General features: G+C 33.1%; 3 protein-coding genes across 6 annotated transcripts in view; 1 reads left to right on the top strand and 2 right to left on the bottom strand.

Annotated features, from left to right (window-relative positions):
* LOC134699929 (cyclin-dependent kinase-like 5) overlaps window positions 1–5,612 on the top strand; it is a 51,418-nt gene extending 45,806 nt beyond the window's left edge. For 3 of the 4 annotated variants that reach the window (XM_063561330.1, XM_063561327.1, XM_063561329.1), the window contains 2 exons: window positions 948–2,875; window positions 5,401–5,612. In XM_063561330.1, the coding sequence (XP_063417400.1) occupies window positions 948–2,864 (1,917 nt within the window). In that variant the 3' untranslated portion in view covers window positions 2,865–2,875; window positions 5,401–5,612. Of the gene's footprint in view, window positions 1–947; window positions 2,880–5,400 lie in introns of all 4 variants that reach the window. The other variant, XM_063561328.1, reaches the window with a different exon arrangement.
* A 5,001-nt stretch (window positions 5,613–10,613) lies between these two features.
* On the bottom strand, window positions 10,614–18,024 carry LOC134699954 (uncharacterized). The gene is made up of 4 exons (XM_063561357.1): window positions 17,673–18,024; window positions 15,605–16,043; window positions 13,585–13,763; window positions 10,614–13,167 (listed from the first exon to the last, which is right to left on the bottom strand). Exons 2-4 carry the CDS (start codon window positions 15,966–15,968, stop codon window positions 11,767–11,769), a joined length of 1,944 nt encoding a protein of 647 aa, XP_063417427.1. The 5' UTR covers window positions 15,969–16,043; window positions 17,673–18,024; the 3' UTR covers window positions 10,614–11,766.
* A 976-nt stretch (window positions 18,025–19,000) lies between these two features.
* LOC134699907 (uncharacterized) lies at window positions 19,001–20,060 on the bottom strand. The gene is made up of 2 exons (XM_063561305.1): window positions 19,579–20,060; window positions 19,001–19,127 (listed from the first exon to the last, which is right to left on the bottom strand). The coding sequence occupies exons 1-2, from the start codon at window positions 20,058–20,060 to the stop codon at window positions 19,001–19,003; spliced, it is 609 nt and encodes a 202-aa protein (XP_063417375.1).
* Between the last annotated feature and the right edge of the window lie 2,969 nt (window positions 20,061–23,029).

The following is a 23,029-nucleotide window of genomic DNA, read 5'->3' as shown; positions in this document are numbered from 1 at the left end:
AATTTTTTCTACATTTTGTGATTTGTAATTTAATCATGTTAATTGCTCATGTTCAAGATTTTAATGAAAAATAAATAGATTCAATGACATTTATAAGTAAACAGTATCTACTATATATTTAAGACAAAAGTATTTTTCAACTTCATTAATTATTTCTATGTTATTATGTTGGAAATTTGTACATGTTATCGATCTAATAAGCATTATGGGGATAAGAAAATTAGTTTGAAGCTGGGGTGTGTTCCAAGAACATCTATCCTTCAGACTGACAATTAGGTGAGGTTGCATAATGAAATTCACTAAAGTACTGTAAATTCAGAAATTATTGCGAGGTTTTTATTATTGCGAAAAATGCGACAGAGTTGTAAACGCAATAATTAAAACTCGCATTTTGTAATTTTCTAACCGAATAAAGTATGATTTTTCCCAAAATCGTAAAAATTAAAATCGCATTTTAGTTCAAATTGACAAAATCGCAATAATAAATGCACGCAATAATTTCTGAATTTACAGTACCAAGTCATGTTGTATCAATAGGGTTTTAAAAGATAACCCATCAGATACTTAACATGCATTCAATTAATAGATTTTGCTTATTAGGTCGATTACATAACATTTATTTAAGATTTTAAAAGTTAAAGAAAGGAAATCATTTAATAATAGTGGAATCAATAATATTTAATGATAGTGAAATACTGTAGATTCATTTATTTTCGTGGGTACCAATTTTTGTGGTTTGAGGAAACTTACATATTCGGGGATATTTAAATTCCTTGTTTTGGCAAAGTCTACACTCATTCCTTTAGAAAATTTGTAGTTCATTGAACATTTGAATTCGTAGTTCTCCTGTACCCATTAAATCCACGAAAATTGGTATCCAACAAATAATAATGAATCCACAGTATGTGTTCCATGAAAAGTTGAAGATTGTGGGTTTGTTCTTCCAGAGTTATATAAGAGACAAGGGCAGCGAACATCGACAGGTACTTGAAATTATTGAAATGATGCTAGAATTCATGCCAACAGACAGAATGAAACTCAAAGATGCCATGAAACATCCATTCTTTCGTCCAGTTAAAAAACAACACCCTAACAGATACCCTGAATACACTCCAACACCTGACAGGGAAGCCAAACCACCCACCAAATCAAGGAGATCATCACGTATTGTGGAGGAAGTTAAGGAAGAGGAGGCACGAGCAAAAGCTGAAGAAAAAAAGGTCGATGCAGCATGTGCCATGCAATGTGATGATGATAATCTGGCCCCTCAGTTGTCTATCGATGAAAAAGATGTCGATGATGTTCGATATGAGCATATTTTGAAAGATGAGGAAGCTCGGACAAAAATTGATAGTGAGCGTAGCCCGATTCAGCATGGCATCAATCTCCCAGCTCTCGAAGAGGAAAAATCACGTTCTGAGCCAAAGATTTTGAACAATTTAAAACCACCAAAAAAGTTTGACGATGAAGAAAAAGAGAAACCAAAATCAGAAGAAACATGTAAAACAAGGTCAAGAGACATTTTTGATACCGAGATGAATTTGTTAAATATGAAATTACGACATATCAAAGAAGAATTTCAGATGGAATCAAAATCAGATCCAAAAAGTGTGGAAGCTGCCTCTGCCAGTAAAAATGTGGGGAAAAAAGAAGAAGAAAATAAACCAATTGTGGAAAAACCAAAACATCAAAAGTTGAGTGATGCATCAATGGTAGAGGCAAATCTTACTCCAACACAGATGGTCAGGCAATGGCTACAGACTCCGACAGTAGGGGGAAAATCAGACAAAAGTCCTCAAGGTTCTATCAGTCCCGCTGTAGCAAGGAAGGACTTGGCCCACGTGAGAAGTTCTTGTAGTCCATCAAGTTCTAAAGACGATGAACAAGGGAATGCTGACGACACATCATCAAGGAGGAGAAATAGACGACATCGGCAGGAAGCGGAAGCTGAATCTTTCGACAATGAGGAGGCGACGGATCTTGATGCCAGACTTGAAGCACGACGAGCTGCTCGACTAAAGAAGAATACAGATAGTCAAGATGTCTCTCAAACGTCTCAAACTTCTAGCTTAGATGATACTGAGGCAAGCGAGACTAGAGAGCAGAGAGCAGCAGCAAGACGACTCCGTAGAAATAAAAAGGTAGTAGAGCAAGAACCACCTACAGAACCTAAAAAAAATGAGATCAGTATGAGAAGTATATTTGACTTTTTCAAAAAAACAACCCCTGAACCCATCAAATTATATCCTGATTTATTTGTGGATCACTGTCCCAAAGAAAAGAGTGCTTCAGTTAAAACTGACAAATTGGAAAACTCAGAATCGACAAATCCGTTGTCCATAGAATGTAAAACAAATTGTGATAATACAGCTGAAGAATTCGAAGCCAGAACAGATGATGCCACAGAGACGCTGGATACCACCCTTGTGGAAGAAAACGCACCTGTGGCAGCTAATGTGGAGGAAAATGGACCCGTGGTTGTGGAGGCTACTATTGAAGAAAATGGACCCGTAGAAGTCACTTCATTGATATCTGTGGATGTGGAGGCGACTGTTGAAGAAAACGGAACTACAGAAGACACTTCATTGATATCTGTGACTGTGGAGGCTGATGTTGAGGAAAATGGACCTACAGGGGACACAACTTTGATATCAGTGGATGAGGTGGACAATAATGTGACATTGACAGAAGAAAACAATTCCAGGGTCGAACCGCAAAATGATATCACAGTTGTCGAGGGAAACGAATCTAAGGATAATATTGAAAACAGTGATAATGTTTCTGCTAGCGCTTTCATGTGTGTGCCAACACAAATTATAAAATTTCCTGGATCTCTACAAACTGAAGAATCTGTGGATAGCTAATGGTTTTCATTGTAGGTGATGTTTGAATGATTTACAGTGTGTTTTAATGCATGGAGGTTTCATCACAGTTATTTATAGTTTTCTGGTTGAATCATCATTTCATTGCATTTTGTATCATATTTTCTTAATTTGTATAAGTTCTATTTAATCATGATAATCATTTAGGAGAGTTGTCTAGAAAATTTATTCGAAATTAATTTTTAGATTGAGGGAATCAATAGATAATTTTACCCCTAATGATTTTGTCTTGACATGTAATAACTAATAAGACTTGGTATAAGATTATATCATCTCAAGTAAGTTGTTAATAAACTATTTTTGTAAACTCTTTTATTAATTCAACAGGACTTCAGGACCATTGGCTAATTAAATATTGAAAAATAGACAACTCTTCTCATGGAATGTTTTGATACTAAAATAGAATTAATGCTTTGAGTCAACTAAAATTACCAGTACCAAAATAGAGTGCATGGAATGATACTGTGGATGGATGAAACACTATGGTATATGCTAGAGTTACAACATAGACACTGATAGAATGAGAGATCTGAATGCATGAATTCCTCTGAGAGATCTGAATGCACGAATTCCTCTGAGAGATCTGAATGCATGAATTCCTCTGAGAGATCTGAATGCATGAATTCCTCTGAGAGATCTGAATGCACGAATTCCTCTGAGAGATCTGAATGCATGAATTCCTCTGAGAGATCTGCATGCATGAATTCCTCTGAGAGATCTGAATGCACGAATTCCTCTGAGAGATCTGAATGCACGAATTCCTCTGAGAGATCTGAATGCATGAATTCCTCTGAGAGATCTGAATGCATGAATTCCTCTGAGAGATCTGAATGCACAAATTCCTCTGAGAGATCTGAATGCACGAATTCCTCTGAGAGATCTGAATGCACGAATTCCTCTGAGAGATCTGAATGCACAAATTCCTCTGAGAGATCTGAATGCATGAATTCCTCATTGTATACTAAAATAACAAAATGTTGGTGTGTAGTTACATATTTATAATAATTTGCCTGATATTTTTATTTTTTTTCTTATTCTTTGTTCACAGAATAAGAATTAATTTACTAGCCATTGTTTCATGTTAGCAAAGAAAAGCCCTTCATGTTTGTGGAGAAAGTGTAGAAGATCTTTAAGGCTGGGTTCCAAAATATTTTTCATTTAAGTTCTTGAACTTCTCAATCAATCATTGTATTATGTCAGCCATAGTAAGTTGAAACTTGTTCTGTTTCACCATTGCTCAGATGGAAATTGTCATTTTGAATGAATAACATGTAAGGTGCAATTATCATAGAAGGAACTGATTCTTTTTCAAAAGTACCCTAGTCTACTCTAGGTGTTTGGTGGGGTTCATATTGCTCAATCTTTAGGTATCATTAAGAGTTTTCTGGACTATTGTTTGTATTTTGCTTCTTATTGACCAAAAATCATAAGTGGTCTCTTGTTCACTAGCCGGCTTGAATTGCCGGCAGTTATTTGTTACATCACTGGGCTTGACATATCAAATACTTGATTAATGGAATTTGAAGCTTCTCCATATGCACAAAGCATTTGAAGTGCGAGCAAAGAATAATAAGCTTTGAATAATATGCCTGTGTAAGGTGACATGTTGCTCTGCATACACTTACTCTATGAACATGCATGTTTTACAAACTTTAAACACAGCATGTTAGTCTTGTACAACGGTTTACATTTATATCACATTGACGTAGTCTCTTTCTGATATGAATGTGATAATCACTACTAAACAAAAACACTCAAAATCTTCATGAATAGTCGACTTTTTAGCTCACTGGTCAACTGAGCTTTTCTCATCACTAAGTGGTGTTTTACTTTAATTTTTACAAAAATCTACTATTGAACTACTGTGCCAAATTTAAGAAAATTTGGTCGCAGTGATCATTTGGGTATCTACTTTTGAAAAATGTGTTCTGCCAACATTGCTTGAAGTGAAGTATCAACATATACCAAACATTGCTGATCGTTTGTTAGTTGTGAATCATAGACATTATTACTTATGCTTTAGGTCACTGTCATTTAACCCAGGCTTCACCATATAACTTACCTTTAGTAATACGTTTGTGATGCATGTACTGTAAGTGATATATTCTCTTTAACTGATCATCTCATATGGGGTTTTTTTTAAGGGAGGGTTGGGTGTAACAGTTACAAATATGTGAAAAATAGTTCCATCCCTTCAATTGTTGACAAGAAGAAAAGGAAGGACTACTAGAAATTAAAAATTATGAGAAGATTAAAACTACCAAACCAAAAAAAAAAGCAGTCTTTTTTTTCATTACACACATTACGTCACTGATGAGTCTTATGTAGACGAAACGCGCGTCTGGCGTATTAAATTATAATCCTGGTACCTTTGATAACTATTTACAGAAAATATGTCAATTATGACAGCAAAAAAAATTCACAATCAAGCAAACAATTCTTTCTGTTCATCATAATTAAATTGCATATGGTTATGTTGAATATTAGATAATTTAATATTTATAATTATATATTTCAGCGTTACATTCGACAGCCTGAGAATCCAGAACATCAAGAATTTTTCGATTTCATCAGCTCCATGTTAATGTATGACCCTACGGAGCGTATCTCATTACCCGAGGCTTTCAGACAACCTTTCTTCTCCCCCTACTTCAGAACAGACCAAGCCACAGACAATGACAATGGTGAACGAGACAGGTCACATAGTACCAGTAGATGACTATAGGGAACCAGTCAATAGCAAGGCAGAAAGACAGTAAACAAGTCTGTGTAATGACTGGTTACTTTGGCTGATGTGAGGCTGGCTAGAGCTCTATGTATTAAACATCCTGTACTTGTGGTTGTACATTTGTAAAATGAAAGTTGGTTAAATCTTTGGCCTAGTTTGAAGTCTGGTTTTACATTGTAAAATGAAAGTTGGTTAAAGCTTTGGCCTAGTTTGTAGTCCTTATTTATTGAAGGTTGTGTAAACCCAGGTTTTAGCTTTGGCTTTCGGTATAAAGAGGTCATATTTACAAGGTGCTATGTATAGAACCCTAAACGACAATCCCTGCCCAGTATATAAAATACTGGTAAATACAGAGAGAGTGTGTGTGTTTAATGGTGCTAGGACAAAATTAGTATTAACCATAAAACGGTATAACTGTGTGTTTTAAAGTCCCGTTGTCAGTCTTTATTCATGCTTCAGACAAAATGTAGATATAATTCAAGCAGCGGTGTCCCATATGTATTATTTCATTTTATTTATATATATTTATAAATGAAGATCTAATAAATATGCTGAATGCATGTTTCAGATCAAATTTAGAAATAATGTAAGCAGATGAATCCCATACTTCTATTATAAAAGAAAGGTCAAATAAATGTGTTGAATTCATGATACGTTTCAATACAGTAGTGACTTTAAATGTAAACTTTGATAACATGGACAACAAAACGCTTATGATATATTTTAGTACATTTGATTTAAGAACAGGGTCATAGCACATTGCTCTTCATTTATTTTTTATTGTTTTGTCCAATATGTCAAACTGTCATCAAATGATTCAGTTTTAGAAAGTAAATGAACAGTAACAGTTTTGGTGATAGTAATATAAAGATATTTTCTTCATGTTTAATTGTTACCAAAGAGGAAAGCAAAAATCTTAAAACCCTGGTTCAATCATCAAAGTCACAATATAACCACACAATAGTTTGCTTGTAAAAAGGGCATTAATTTGTTAAACAGGGGAAACAAAACTGGTCTTTAAATCTCAAAGACTTGTAGCACATTTTTTTATTGTAAATATGTGTAAAATGTATAAAACAAATATTTCGATGTCACTATGTTGTAATTAGTGTAAAATATGTAAATAGGTGACACTTAGAAAATACAAAATGGCTGAATATCTATCTTAAGAGGTTATAAGTCTCGCTTAGATATACAGTGGACATGAATTTTCCTCAAGTAGGATTAAAAAAAACTTAAATGTGATATTTAATTTATTGGTAAGATTTTAATTGTGAATGTCATTTTTTAAATAATTATATTTTACCAAAAAAAATGTCCAAAAATTGTAATGTGTTTGTTCTTAAATGATGATTGTTACGATTTTAAATACATATCTCATTGGGAAAATATTTTATTTGACATTTTAGATTGTATGAAACATAAATGGAACTGATTATCATGATTATAGAAGTTTGTTTTTTTAATTTCAATATTAAAGGGTGACAGAAAACTGGTTATAATTAGAAACTTTATAATTTACTGAATATTTTGTCCTAAAAAACCCTCATATCAACCAGTTCTTAATAATTAGATCCAGTATCCATTATTTCAACATATTTGTAGATCTACAAATCAATTTGTTGAAAAGTATGCATCAGTCTCTTTTTGAATAATTATTTTTGGGAAGGAGAAACTTGTCTTTTGACAAGTGCTTGAAACACAAAAGTATTGTCCATAGAATGAACAATCTTAAAACACAAAAGTATTGTCCATAGAATGAACAATCTTAAAACATAGTTAAATGTGCCTTGCAGGGTTTTGTATTACTTTTCATTTTAAGAATTTTCTGTTTTATGTTGAAAAAAAATAATAGATGTTCTGGATTTTCATGTTGTGGAGAGTTGGTGATCATATGCAACTTTTGAAAAATTCTGATTGAATGAAATACATTTGATAATTCTTGTATTAATAGAATTAGGATTACACCTGAACTATGAGAAGGTTTTATTTTGAAAATACAATAGAAGTTTAGAGACCTAACATCTAAAAGTATGTGTTTTTGCTAACCCCAAAAACTAAAAAACGTAAATGTTTTTAAAAGTAAGAATTCTTCCACATTTGAAATTTGAAACAATAAGAATATACGGTGGGGAGATGCTTTTGAAATTTGAACACAAAAAAAAATTAACAGAAGCACAGGTATATTTCATGTTTATGGTGTAATTTTATGTGAAAGATTTTGAATTTTTGGCATTTAAATTTATAATCATTATAAAGTGTTTTGTCATTTGCATCATTTTCATTACAATTTTTGCAATATTTTATTTTCAGCAATCTTTAATGTAATTGTGCTAAACTGTGTGTTTTCATTGGTCAAGTGACCTATGTATGTGCTGATTGCTGGTATGAACCAGTTATTAAAATATCAAAATACTTCGAGTCTATTTTAATTCATCCTTATGTGCAATAGTTATCAAAAGTACCAGGATTATAATTTAGTAAGCCAGACTAATGTTCAAATGCAAATGTTCATTAAAAACATAAACAAATAGAAATGTTGAGCTCACAGTATAACCACATATCAGGTTATTTCAAAGTGTGCACTTCATTTGAGGTTATTAAGAAAAGAAAGACAAAAATTGGTCATTTCTACTGATTAAGGAGTAAATCATACAAAAAAACATCACATGCCAAAATTATGTCTATGAGCTGGTTGACTAACAACTTTAATCAAGTCAGAACAAGTGTTGCATCAAAAATTAAATTGAAATAAGGAAATTGTCGTAATGTAAATTAAGACTGATTTTAGCACTTTTTTCCAAATACCAATATACAAGAAACTAAATAAATACAGGATACTGTACTGCCTTCAACAATGAGAAAATCAACATAGTGTATAGTAATCTATTATAAGTCCCAAGATAACAAAATTAGAAACACTATAACAACAACACAATGATAGGGTGGGGGGCATTCCACTCTAAAAGAAACTATTATAACGAAGTCATTTGGAGACTTTCTTTGAGACATCATTGTGTCTGGGAGAAGCAAAGTGTTGTTTAAAAAAAGAACTATATTGAGCATGGAGCACATAGGTTTATGGTTCACTGTAGGAGGAGTAATCAGGAAACAAAAAGCAGTATATACTCCAAAAAATTACAAAGTTCAACTATCATCCAAAAGAGCTAATATCAATAAAATTCAAAACTCTGACCAAATGCACACCTTCAATATAAAATTACGTACAAACAGCCAACAAAGTGAAAACTTCCAAGCACTTTCGAATATCTATACACCCATAATGGGACAGACTGAGGGACAGGGGTGAAACAGTTTGCCATCAACTTTTAGTTGCGGGAGCAATAAAACGACAATTTTGATAACATGGAATCAAAGTACTCCCTCTTGTAAGATTTTTGTGCCCATACTTGGTTCATTGGTCATGGAGAAGTTTTCCTGATCTGTCAATATCTCAACTGAATTCTATATACCAACAGTATTTAAGAACATAATGATTGTAGGTTTACATATGAACTGGCGAGATCAGCCTAACCTTGACCCCATTTCGTTGATCATTCAGATGGATGGTTTCATGGATACCTGTAACAGAACCTTTATCTGAAAGACGTTTTAACAATTCATTCATGATTAGTTAAAGCAGGCGACACTTTTCAGTTCATGCACACAGCTGATTCTAAAGAGAAATATTTAAAAGCCTACTGCAAAATTGTATGTAACTGTTCATGGTGAAGTTTTCTCGTCACATTGAGGCCTCCTAAGCAACACTTTAGCTTGTTGTTTCTAGCAGCTTCAACACATTCATAAGGTTTGTTTTAAAATTGGCATATATAAAGGAAATATATGTTCAGTATAGGTACATGGTTCTGTTGAAATAAAATACACTACAGTGGTTTTGAATAGGTGGTACACGAGGAACATCTTTTACAGGTGTGCATAATTGATTATCAACAGATTTACAGTTTGAAATTGTTATAAAAAAGGTGCGTGTATATGTCTGTACGTTTGCTTTTATTTCTGTTTTCTGTTTCGTTGTTTCCCTTTTCTAGTTGATGTGGTGTTCCCTCGGTTTTAGATTGACCCTGATTTGTTTTTGCTTAACCTATTTATGACTATTGAACAGGGGTATACTGCTATTGCCTTTTATTACCATGCTCCACTCTTTCTTTTTTTCTGCATCTTTTATGTAACCAGCCACTTACAAAATCAATTTTGGCTTACCGGACAGTCGAAGTAAAAATCGATTATTGATAAGTATTTACGGCGGGCGGGCAGCTTCAAAACTCTGAAAATATTTAAAGTCTTAACATACAGTTTTGTTGTTTGTTTTGTATTCTTTATCTCCAAATATTGCCTGTCTGAAAATACAAATATGTAGTATGTGTTTCTGTGTTGAATATCCAACTTGGCAAGAGTACTAATTTAAAAACTGTAAATATGGTAATACACTTGTTCTGTTCATATGCATGTACTGAGTACATTATAACAAACCGATATGGACACATGATGGAACAAGTTGAAGTCGAAGACACTTCCACCTTATTTGATAGCAAGGACAGATCATAGCAGCAATAAATAGTTTATTCGATACCCCAATGACTACTGTTGTTTTCTTTTTTCAATTTATCAATATAACAATTAAGCAATTTATGTTCATAGATACTTTCCAGTAATGATTCAATTTTTATTGATATTGTAACGAAAACAAAATTTTAAGTTTTATTCTGCAGTCTAAATATTTACATAAACAAACACAAAAGCAAAACCAAAACAAAGGATTAATCTATTGATCGAGGTTATTTTGATTTTCATCAACTAGAACTACATGTACTTCAAAAGTATGTCAAAACTGAAAATCAACTAAAAAAAAAATATGTGATTTCTTATGATTATATAATAATCCAAAACAAAGGACTTATCAATTAATCTATTGAGGTTATTTTGATTTTCATCAACTTGAACTACTTCAAAAGTATGTCAAAACTGAAAATCAACGCAAAAAAAATAATTAGTGATCTCTTATGATTATATAATAATCCAAACAATTCGCTTTTTAGTTTGGGCGGACAAGTAATATGTGATTAAAGAATTCAATTTTATAATGCATGTTATCACAAGTCATGTTTTTACCAAAACTGGTACAGAATATATCAGAAGTACATGGAAGAAAAATGAAAATAAGCGGTCATGTTGTATAACAATCTATAAAAAAATGTATTGAACAATAAGATCAAAAAGTATTAAGGACTTGAACCAGTTCTCTTGCTGTCTGTATATAGTTATCAAAGGAATCAGGCTTAAAATTCATTACGCCAAACGCGGGTTTCGTCTACATTAAACTAATCAGTGACGCTCAGATCAAAAAAGTTATAAAGCCAATCAAGTTCAGAGCATTGCGGACCCAAAATTCCAAAAAGCTATGCTAAAGACGGCTAATGTAATCTTAACAAAATCGAAAAATACATAATTTTATAAACAGGAATTTTATAAAAATGACCACATGATTGATATTCATGTCAACACCGAAGTGCTGACTACTGGGCTGGCGATACCCTTTGGGACGAAACGTCAACCAGCAGTGGCATCGAACTAGTGTGGTTAATAGTTATCAAAGATACCAAACTTAAAGTGTAACTTGTTATTTGTTTATGCATTGTCAATAATCAGGGTGTTTTTTTTTTCGTTTGGATAGGTATGAACTATTTGTCATGTCGGTGCTTTTTAAACAGCTGCCTTACGGCCGGTATGATTTTTTTTATAGTTAAAGTTCGAAAGTTTGTTGTTAATCAAACAACTCTTATTCTCTTACATCATTAAAGTAGTAAATAGCGATAAAGCGATTAGTAAGCATGCCACGTGTTACTGGTACAACCCTTATTTGGTTTACTCACATCTTAAAACAGAAAACTAAAACACATCAATACCTGTGTCCTACAAAAACCAAAGCTAGCGAAATAACAACATATTTTTTACGAAATGATATGTGAACATCACATAATTCAAAAGCTAAGCATTTATATTTACACGTGTTACAATTTATCATTTTAACCACACTGGTGCAGAACTATATACCGATTATTACAGATACTTAAAACATGTATATAATACAAGTACTGAAATCGAAAAGAAATATATATATACAGGAATGTATTGTAACTATATTGTATCTACCAGCCATTTACTGCTGCCTAAAAAACGCTTGATTCTTCCTATAATCGACATATCGCTTTCTAACAATTCTTCTGCGATGTCGCTCGCTGCAATTGACTGCCTTGTGTTTTGAATTCTGTCTCTAAATATTTGTACGGAATCCCCATATTGTGCACGTTGTCTGCACTTTTTCAGTGCATTTATTCGGCCTTCAAATCCACTTTTCTTTTCCATTTCCTCACTTGAAATCATAATATCTATATACTCCACAGTGCTGAAGGGATCCGGACGTAGAGCAATTTCCTTCAGTCTGTTGGTTAGTTTTGAAATAAATACTAGCATAACTTGTATTCCTTGCTCCTGTTTTGTGATGTCTTGATTCATTTCATCTAAAACTTGTTCCTGGGTCAACGTTTTCTGTGTTGCTTCTTCGTACTTTCTTTTCATGTCTTCATAACGCTTTGTTACTTTCTTTTTAAACCATTTGATGACAAAAGGTGTGTTATGATGTTCTGACCAATGGCATCCCTTTGGACATTCCATGCACGACCCTTCGCTATTCATTGCTATACATCCTGCCTTTTTATCATCGTTTGGAATTCTGCAGTATTCATGACAGGTGAAATTGCAAGTTAGACAATTGGTTGTATGTTGTCCGGTACCTTGCAAGTCTATTTTTTCTTGATAATCCTCCTCCACGGTATACTCAAAATTTTTGTTTGCCAGAATGTCCCTTGAATGTTCTGAAAACAGCTTTACCTCTCCTTCCAGCAGATTTATTTTGGAAAGGCCAACATCAATTTCCTGGTGAAGATTATGTATTGTATTCTCAAGCTTTTGCCTCTTTTCGAGTACTTCTGCCGTCAACCATAAACTTCTTGTTTGCATGTTTGTTACATGGCTGAAGAAAGTTTGGTAGCTTTTCATTCCCATTTGCCAGAAAAAGGATGACATCTGGTTATTTGCTCCCACGGAATTTTCAGCATACAAAGCAGAATTGTTGAAAGTAAAATAAATGTCACATGGCAATGGTATTCCACCCAAAGCTTTTATACCTGATAAAACTGGTGGTGTTTGTCCATCGGCAAATGTGATGAGGGTACATATGTTATCTTTGATATCATTTCCAAATAAGCATAAGATGGACTCAAAGATATATGTTTGCGTTGGTGTAAGTCTTGCATCTGGTGCCTTTACGATGAAGCATACAGCGTCAAGTGTTGAAATTCCTTTTTGGTCTTTTGCTGTAAAAAGCTCGCGTATTTGATCTACAATTTTTGCATCTTGGTCTAAGCCCCTGGTGTCACCAAATCCCGGAGTATCAATTAAATTAACTGTATAATTGATTCGATCAGAAACACTGCTATACAATGTATAACATGTGACCCATTGAGTGAGTGACTGGGCCTGCAAATAAACAAAACTTTAATCATATTTTTTAAGTACGTTTATTTAGTTAGAATCATAGTGAAGTTTCCATTTTGGGTATATTTTGTACATAGTTATCAAAGGTATCAGGGTTATGATTTAGTACGCCAGACGCGTGTTTCGTCTACATAAGACTCATCAGTGACGCTCATATCAAAATATTTATAAGGCCAAACCAGTACAAAGTTGAATTATAGATACAATGAATAAGTTTTTACTCTTGAAAAAAAAAACAAGTCATGTGTGTCCAATTGTAGTATCTATATGTAGCATATGTTCATTTATTTACGTAAGAAGGATTTAATGTGTATCAAGTGTAGTAGCGGACTAAAAAATTCTAATCATTCGTTATTAATAATCATCATATCAAAATCAATAACAAATTTGATCTAATACCTCGTTTCTTGACCTTTTCTCTTCTTCAGGTTCTAAATCAACTAGATTGAATCTAAAATTATCTTCCCATTCCACACCAATGATATAGTTAGCAATTGCATTTATAAGAGTACTTTTACCAGACCCAGTAGCGCCCACAATCATTAACGTTTTTTCAGCAACACCAACGCTTTCTGTACCTGCAATTATACTTTATAAGCTTTTAAGGAAACCAACAATTACAAAATATAAACTTGCATTGCAAGTTTGTATTCGTTTATAATTTACGCAAAGCATCAGGTAGAAAATATGAAACGTGAAATATACTAGCTAGCGCATGCACTCTCTATCTATTTTCCCTCCTCTACTTTTATCATAGAAACATACCCATGCACATAATTTGAACATCGTGTTACTCTCATACTTAATTACAATCTAAAATTATACATAAAAAAGAGGATCTGGTATAATTGCCTATTAGACAACTCCCCACAAGTGACCAAATGAAGCAGAAATTATCAGCTACTGGGCATCGTACGGACTTCAACAATGAGGAAAGCATATACCGCATAGTCAGTTATAAAAGGACCCGAAATCATATATGTAAAAACAATTCAAACGAGAGAACTAATTAACTGTCTAATAAATGTTCAACAAAATGAACGAAAAACAAACATGCAACTCAGCAAAATCGACAACCACTTAATCACAGTCTCCTGACATGCCTGATGGAATTTTTGCAACCACTGGGTCCATGCAACTGCAGGTGGACTTTATCTTTCAAGTACAAAAAAATAATACTTATATGCTGACATGCAATTACTTATACCATGTTTTTTACAGGCTCATATGATTTGTGATATATAGGGTGTTTATCCTCAATTAATTGACCGCTTGAACCATGTTTGGCAGCCATTAATGATTTATTGTTTTGTTTTTAGTTCTCTGAAAGCTCGTTATTAATTTGGCCTTTCAATCTTGTATATTTTGAGCACCATTGATGAGCCGTAGTTAGAAAAAAAGGAAGTCTAGCGTACTTGACTATAAAACAACTATCTTTAAACGACGTCATATGAAATGAAGCTTTTATCTACATGACGTCACGATGTGTTCCATGTGAGAATGGACATGGGGAATGGAATGTGTCAAAGAGACAACAACCCGATCACAAATCATAAAGCTAAAAGGCCATCAAAGAGTCTTCAAAAAGCGAGAAAATCCCGCACCTGGAGATGGGCTTCAGCTTGCCCCTAAATAGAAATGTGAGTTTGTTAAGTGAAAATGAACGTCATACTTAACTCATAAAGATATAAATGAACTAAAAATTAAAAAAAATCATACAAGACTAACAAAGGCCAGAGGCTCCTGCTTGGGACAGGCGCCAAAATGTGGCGGGTTAAACAGGTTAAGTGAGATATCAACTTATACATCTAGCTATGTAGAAAATTCCGACTCCAATGTCAAAATAAGTAACAAAAGAAGCTAAGCTAAATTGGAATGATACACAAATTAACAAAGGACTACAAGCAGTTACTAACAAGCCATCCCCAGACCTCAATCAAACCGATTGAAAGATTGTGTCTTCATCATATGCAAATCAAGCACAATCCCTCCCGTTAGGTGATTAGTAACATACCATCATGAAATATATGAGAAGAACTGAACCCATTTTATGCAAACAACTGGTTTAAGTATAAATGTGTTCATTTCCGATGAAAAGACCCAATGGAGTGATCAATATCAATACAAAAATATGCCATCTTTATGACTTGACATCTTCGCGTTATAGATCTGACCCGAAGTATGGCTAGGAAAAACCATGCTGTGACAAGACAAGGGAAGCGATATCAACGGGATAGAAAGTATGTCCCCAAACGTCAAAAATGAATCTAGCTTCTAATTTGACTTTGAACTAAACATGGTTAAACATTTTACAGTAGTTAAAGCATTGTTTATTCTGTTGCAGTAATCAAATATTCACGAGCAATTTGAGTCGTTTCTGAGTCAAAATATTTTACAATAAATAAAAAGCAATGATTACCTAAATAAAATTTTCTTGTTTTCGCTTTCACATTCCTTGCAGAACGGTTTTCCTTTATCGGTAGTGTGTAAACTGCAGGTGAACCTGCTTTCGTTTTTCTTGCCTTCTTTAAAACATGCTTAGCTGGAGATTCTTGGGTTTTAATAAGTTCACTTTCGTCTGTGAATGGGAATTCCTCTCCTGTTCTTTTGTTAACTATCCTTACTTTGAATATATACGACGTTTTTGGAGTAAGCCCGAGTATTTCGATGTGTGGTTGGAAGCATGATTCAGTGTTGTAAGTTTTCCATATAGCGCTTTGGGTCTCGGGGGATTCTTTAAAAATTATTTGAAACGTCTCGTGGTCCAACAATGACCCAGTCATTAGCCACTGCAGTGATATTCTGTTTGATCTGCATTCTGTTGAATATGGTGGTTTGTTAATTTTTGTTGGTTTTACCTAAAATTATAAAGAGGTGAGACTCTAATAAATTATATTATCCTGCAATTGGGTGTCCTACTATACAGATACAGCCCTACAGATATCGCTATGCTGTATCTGCATACTATATATACAGATATCGCTTTAAAGCTCCGCCCACTGCCGAACTAGTGTTGAATGAACCTGCGTGACCTCAGAATGTATATTGCATTAGCATTCTAATGCGAACTATAAAGGTTTACTTTTATACATTCTGTTTGTTTTCAAACTTTTTTTACAGCAATCAGAATTAAACTAATTTTCTGATCACAGACTAACTTGAACAGCAGTATTTTTTAAGATGACAATCATCGATTTCAAAACTTGAAAGTTTACATGTGTAACAAATTCAATCATGTCGATTTCAGCATGCATGTTAAGTGAATGTCAAATTTAGTTCAAAATTCTGAAACGTAGGACACATTGTACATTTCTGTTTCAAATTGGACAATGTTCTCTTATTTGTTTTTACTGTTGAAATCATATCATATGCAAATGTTTTATTGTTGACCATTCGAGATTCTTTTTTTTTTGCGAACCCGTCTTCAGCTGAATGTGTGATTTTAATATTACTACGCAAGCATCAAGGGATTTTAAATCGAAAATAAATGTCAAAAATGTGAGTGTTTGTGTCTTTCAAATCACAAACAATATACAGAATTAATTGCAGGATAGAGACACTAGCTAGTTAGTGTCTTTAAATATCAGCTGTATTTGTACTCGGCTCGAAACAGGAGTAGTAGCTCGCTAAAGCTCGCATTACACCTGTTTCTTAGCCTCGTACAATTACAGCTAATATTTAAAGACACTAAACAGTAACTATTGTCTATGTAATAGTTGATGTTGTTGTTGTTGTTGTTGTTGTTGTTGTTGTTGTTGTTGTTGTTGTTGTTTAAAAAACAATGTTAAATCGAAACTACTTTGTCATAGATTTTGATAGTTATATATGTTATATGAAAAAGTAAAATAACAAAAATACCGAACTCCGTGGAGAGTTCTAAACGGAAAGTCCCTAGTAAGCAAATGGCAAATCAAAAGCTTAAACACACAAGTCGAATGGATAACAACTGTCATTTTCTGGCTTGGTACAGACATTTCAAATGTACAGGAAACGGTTGATTAAACCAAAATTAATTTTATATCCAACTTAACCTCCCACTTGTATGACAGCCGCATGCAAATGAGTATTCTAAATGTATAATCTAATCAAGAAACTCAACCAATGCATGCCTTCAACTGCTAATAATCTTTTAGTGGTGAAGTTTAACCGGCTACGACTTTGATTAACATAGCCGAGGAAGATGCTGTCAACATGTATGTAATTTCGTAGCATTGCTTCGTTATATTTATATTTATATTTGCATAATTATTCAATGTATTCGTCAAATATGAAGCCACCATTCTGAATTTATGAGTAAACGATTTATGAGTTTGATTGGTATCTTTGTCCCTCTTTTATCATGTTGAAACCCTGAATTCGTGGTGATGTGCGTAATTTATGTAATAATTTATTTAGTACACCGTTATATTTTTACATTCTCTGAACTGGTATGTTTCCATTACTTAGAGAAACAGACAATACGATTTTTAAAATACTTTTTAAATTACCTTAAACGAAGATGGTCCAAATCCGATGATATATTATGACCTCTTGTTGTTTTCATCGCTGTGTGCCTTTGTGCACATGGACTACATAATGGCTTGGAATCTTTGCAATCTAAGCAACAAACTGAAGCTTCGATATTCTTTTCAAGCATTCGGCATGTGACGCAATATATTATAACTCTAGATATACTCGTGACTTTATGGTTGGCATTATCATTTTCTACCTGGTGAAATTTCATACAATCTTCGCAAAACCTTTCGTCACAATCTGCGCAGAAATATGAGCCTTTAATTTCTTTCTTTTGGTAAAAGCAAGGATCACACAAATCGCTTGATTTTTCAATACTCACACCTTCTGCACCTTAAAATTAAGATCTCGTATTAATGAAATATTCATCGTTTATTGATACATTAACAAATTATAAAAGAACTATATGTCTTCTTATGTCATATAGCTCCTAACGTTTCTACGAGTATACATACCCCTGGTTTAAGGTGGTATAATAAAAAAATGATTGAATTTGATTATACTTTTCCAAAACGTAGTTCAAGTTGATATATGTTAAAAAATATAATACAAATGATAGGTCACCGCACATTTACTCAAGGTTGTGATAAATTGACACATTATGTATGGATTCAACAGGAAATTTAAAAACAAACCATCATTATTTGATTAGAAGCTAAACCAAATGATAAAATTGTAAAATAAAATACTAGAAGATTTTACTTTATACTAGAAGATAGCTTTTAAAAAATGATTTGAGAATATCAAAAGAAAAGACGTGTGTTTTTTTCCTAGCTAAAATACAAAATAGCAAAATTCCATGTAGATTCCTTCAGAAATGCACTATTTTAGAGTTACCTCCCCTTAAAAGTCAATTTAAAAACATTGAAAATCAATCAAAAAAGTCTACACTTGTAAAAATATTAATATTTATGAATTTTAATCTTATAATTTTTTTCTTTCAAACGCGAATTCACATTTGTTATATATTCTTGTAGCAAATTTTGCTTACTTGATTGAAAATCTGGACCTTAGATTCTCTGCTTTTTACAATCCATAATGGCGAAAGACACCCATACAATCTTAAAAGTATTTTTTAGGTTTGAGCGTTCCTGGTGAAGGTAAATCCAGAAAAACGTGGGGAATCCAAGATATGTACAAATCATAATTTCTTTAAACTCACCTCAACATTTCAATCATAATTAAAAAACGAAGGTGAATTAAAATTAAGATAAACAAACAAAATTCATGTGCTTTAAATATGAAAAAAATGATACTGTATTTTATTAAAACACATTGAAAGTTCGAAGTTGTAGGTTTATTTTTAGTAAAGAAATAAAAGACATAAGGATATGACATTACTTGTGATGGTACATGCATCACTTTCTATTTCCATCGGAATAACTTCTATAGCTTTCGACTGTTCACCATCGTTTCTGCGTTTTTCTGACCTACAATATAACAATAGATTTCATTAACCGTGACAAAGAATACTTGTTTAAAAAAATTATCGGAATTATTTGAGATTTCAGATTGTAATACGGGTAACAAAATTAACTATTGTGTATTTTTTTAATGTCATAAATACGTATAAATGACCAATTATTTTGATATATAGTAAAATAACACAAAAACCAAACTCGTCTCGAAGGAAAATTCAAAACAAAAGTCCCTATAAATCATTTGTCAAAATCAAAGCTCAAACGTATCAATAGAATGGAAAACAACTGTCAGTATCCTGACGTGCTTCGTGCATTTCCTTATGTAGAAAATGGTGGATTAAACCTACTTTAAAGTTATATATACCTCTCATTTTTATGACAGTTGCATATAATTCCATTGCATTACTAAAATGTGGAGAAAAGCATTTTTGTTTTCATATAGATTGTTATATAAACTTACATAAGTATGCAACTTATTACATCATTGGATATTGAATGATGTTTCGTCTTGTTGTTAGTCTTATGGATATCAGAACATTCTGAGCAAAGAGGAATTTCGCAGTCAGTGCAATAAAAAGTTGCTTCTTGTGTTTTATCTTCATCTCTGCAACGTTTGCATGGTAAACCACTGTGGCGCTTACTTTGCTGTGTAATAATTGTGGTATCGCCTGATATTTTGGATTTTTTATTATCTTGCTCGTCCTGCTTTATATCTGTTTTAGCAGATTCATTGTCACGTTTGCGTTTCAATGACTCCTGTGTGTCTTTACTGGCATCGTTTGGACAATTTTTAAGCGATTCGTGAAGTTCAAAACAGACCTGGCATAACTGAGTACTGCATCTTTTACATTCAGTTGTAGTTTGTTTCGTTTCATTTTTTCTTCCACATGGCTCACAAAGTGATTGGTTTACATCTCCATCTGTAACAGAAATAATTGCCATAGTATCATCATTTACCAATCATTTTCACTTTGTAAAATGCTCTTTGGTAGAGACAAGCATAAAACAATCCCTTGTAGTGTTTTCATTTGTATTTTATAGAATGATTTTAAATAAGGTGTTGATTTGAATATTACATATCTATGTTGTTTATGATTCTAATATGTTGCAATAATCTTCTGGTAGTTCATCTTGACGTTGGTTATTTTTGGAAAGACGATGTTGACCGAACTTCTTTTCGTAACCAATGTAGACAAGATGACGGCGATAATAACACCGACGTTACCAAATTTATTTTCTCTGCATTTTAAATGTTAAATAAAATAATACACAAACACATTCGTTTGAATGTTAATAAGAGTTTTTGAGGTTTACTTTTTAGCAGATAGCAAATTTCATTGAGTACATATTTTTGTGTTAACCAAAAAATATATATTCATACGCTAGGCCTATTCAATGACATGAATATACAGTTTACGTCCGATAGAGGTTACGAGTGTGGAAAAATATATGCCCTATCTCCAATTTTAAAGAATTATAAGGATTAAACGCCTTTCTTAACGGAATTTATTTGTGTATACACTGGACCAAGTCACTCACAAACATATCATAAAAGTCCTTCGTTTAATCCTATAATATTCTTATTTCATTGATACGAGCTTGATCAATATATCAATTTGATTATTTTCATCAAAGATATTGCATAATTGTTTTCTTTTTAGGATACATATTCATGTGATTCATGTAGAATATTACATTACTTTCATAATTGATATTGCACGTTTGTGCAGTCTATCCCAAAACGTTGAGGCCAATCATTTGAATACTCGAGGAGCTACATGACGAAAGAGAACGTGATAAAAGAACATCAAAAGAAATTTAACTATGCCTGAGGGAGCAAGAATCTTATGTATTTTAAAATCCTAATCAGTAATCAAAGGTACATTTCGGATAAATTGAGTACCCTTCCGGAGCACCTGAGATCACCCCCAGATTTGGGTGGGGTTCGTGTTGCTTAGTCTTTAGTTTTCTATGTTTTGTCTTCTGTACTATTATTTGTCTGTTTGTCTTTTTATTTTCAGCCATGGCGCTGTCAGTTTATTTTCAATCTATGAGTTTGAATGTCCCTCTGGTATCTTTCGTCCCTCTTTTTGAGTTATGTCAGTACAAAGGCACAAACAACCGAGCCTTAAAGATTTTTTTTTGCTAAGATATCATATAGATCAATATCATACCTGATGATGTAACATCTCTGGTGTGGTTCTCTTGTAGATGAAATCTATATTAAAGCAAAGAATATATATAAACCAAAAGTCGAATTTTATCCATGTCATCGGGGAGAGTATATATAAAAAGTTATCAAAGGTACCAGGATCATAATTTAAGACGCCAGACTCGCGTTTTGTCTTTATAAGACTCATCAGTGACGCTCAGATAAAAAAAAGATATAAAGCCAAACTAGTACATAGACGAAGAGCATTGAGGACCCAAATTTCCAAAATGTTGTGCCGAATACGGCTACGGTAATTTATTCCTGGGATAAAAATTCCTCAGTATCGGAAAAGGTTTTGTAAAAAGAAAATTTATAAAAATGATCATATAACTCATATTCATGTCAACACCGAAGTGCTGACTACTGGGATGATGATATCCTCGTGGACGAAACGTCCACCACCAGCAGTGGCATCGAACCAGTGGTGTTAAAAGGTACCAGGATTATAATTTGATACGCCAGACGCGCGTTTCGATTATAAGTTTGAAGCGAAACATTGTTTGGTTTCTATTTTTTCAATTTTTTATGATATCATTTAGCTTTAATTTTTATTACATTTTGAAACTCATTTGGAAACTGATAATTAGATATGCCTGTACCAAATCAGGAATATGACAATAGTTTGATGTTTGAGATTTTGATTTACCATTTATTAAAGAAATTCTAATTTTCCTTGGGGTTGGGTATCTTCGTTATTTAATTTTTACACGAGTTACAGGTCATAAGACCGTTGGTTTTCCCGTTTGATTTTTTTTTATCATTAGTAATTTTAGGGCCCTTTATAGCTTGTTGTTCAGTGTGAGCCAAGGCTTCGTGTTGAAGGCCGTACATTGACCTTTAATGGATTACTTTTATAAATTGTTATTTGGAAGCAGAGTTGTCTCATTGACACTCACACCTCATCTTCCTATATCTATATTTTGTCGTCTTCTTGAAACTTGGTGTATTGATCTGTTCATTCGAAGAACATTGATCTAAGATTATTTTACCTTAGCCGTATTTGGCACAACTTTTTGGAATTTTGGATCCTCAATGCTCTTCAACTTTTTACTTGTTTGGCTTTATAAATATTTTGATTTGAGCGTCACTGATGAGTCTTATGTAGACGAAACGCGCGTCGCGTACTAAATTATAATCCTGGTACCTTTGATAACTTTTAATTATCAATATTTTACCGAATAAGATAAGTATTCATATCAGAAGATATTCGGTGTTTTGTTGTTTTGGATGCTTTATGATGATCTGCACATGAGGTACACAGAGCCTCTGGATCAGCACAGTCCTGGCAAAATGAAGAAGCCACAACCTTTTTTCCATTCGTATGACATGGTCCACACATCAATTTCTCTTCAAAGGATTTTATTTGATGAGTTTTGCTTTGTTTTTGGGACAGGTGATGACTTCTACAATCACTACACGTGTACTCTTTGCATTGACAACATATGTGGGTGGCAACTACGTTCTTTTCGAAATATGTACATGGTTCGCATTTCTTTTCTGTATTCTGAGTGTTCACGTTCAAGTTCTTCGTTCTCTTTGACATGATTCAATAGTCCTTGTAAATCTGCAATAGCAAAACCATAATGATAGACGAATAAATTAAGAAATCTTTATGACCATTTTTTATCTACATGTTTGCCCCGAAGTTTCAACCAGTAAAACATTTATATTTTCTATCGTTGACTCTAATTACAAAGTA

This window comes from Mytilus trossulus, unplaced genomic scaffold, assembly GCF_036588685.1.
Source record: "Mytilus trossulus isolate FHL-02 unplaced genomic scaffold, PNRI_Mtr1.1.1.hap1 h1tg000103l__unscaffolded, whole genome shotgun sequence".
In the NCBI taxonomy this organism is placed as follows: Eukaryota; Metazoa; Mollusca; class Bivalvia; order Mytilida; family Mytilidae; genus Mytilus; species Mytilus trossulus.
Note: the sequence above shows the minus strand (reverse complement) of the source record. Positions and strands in the feature narration are given on the sequence as shown.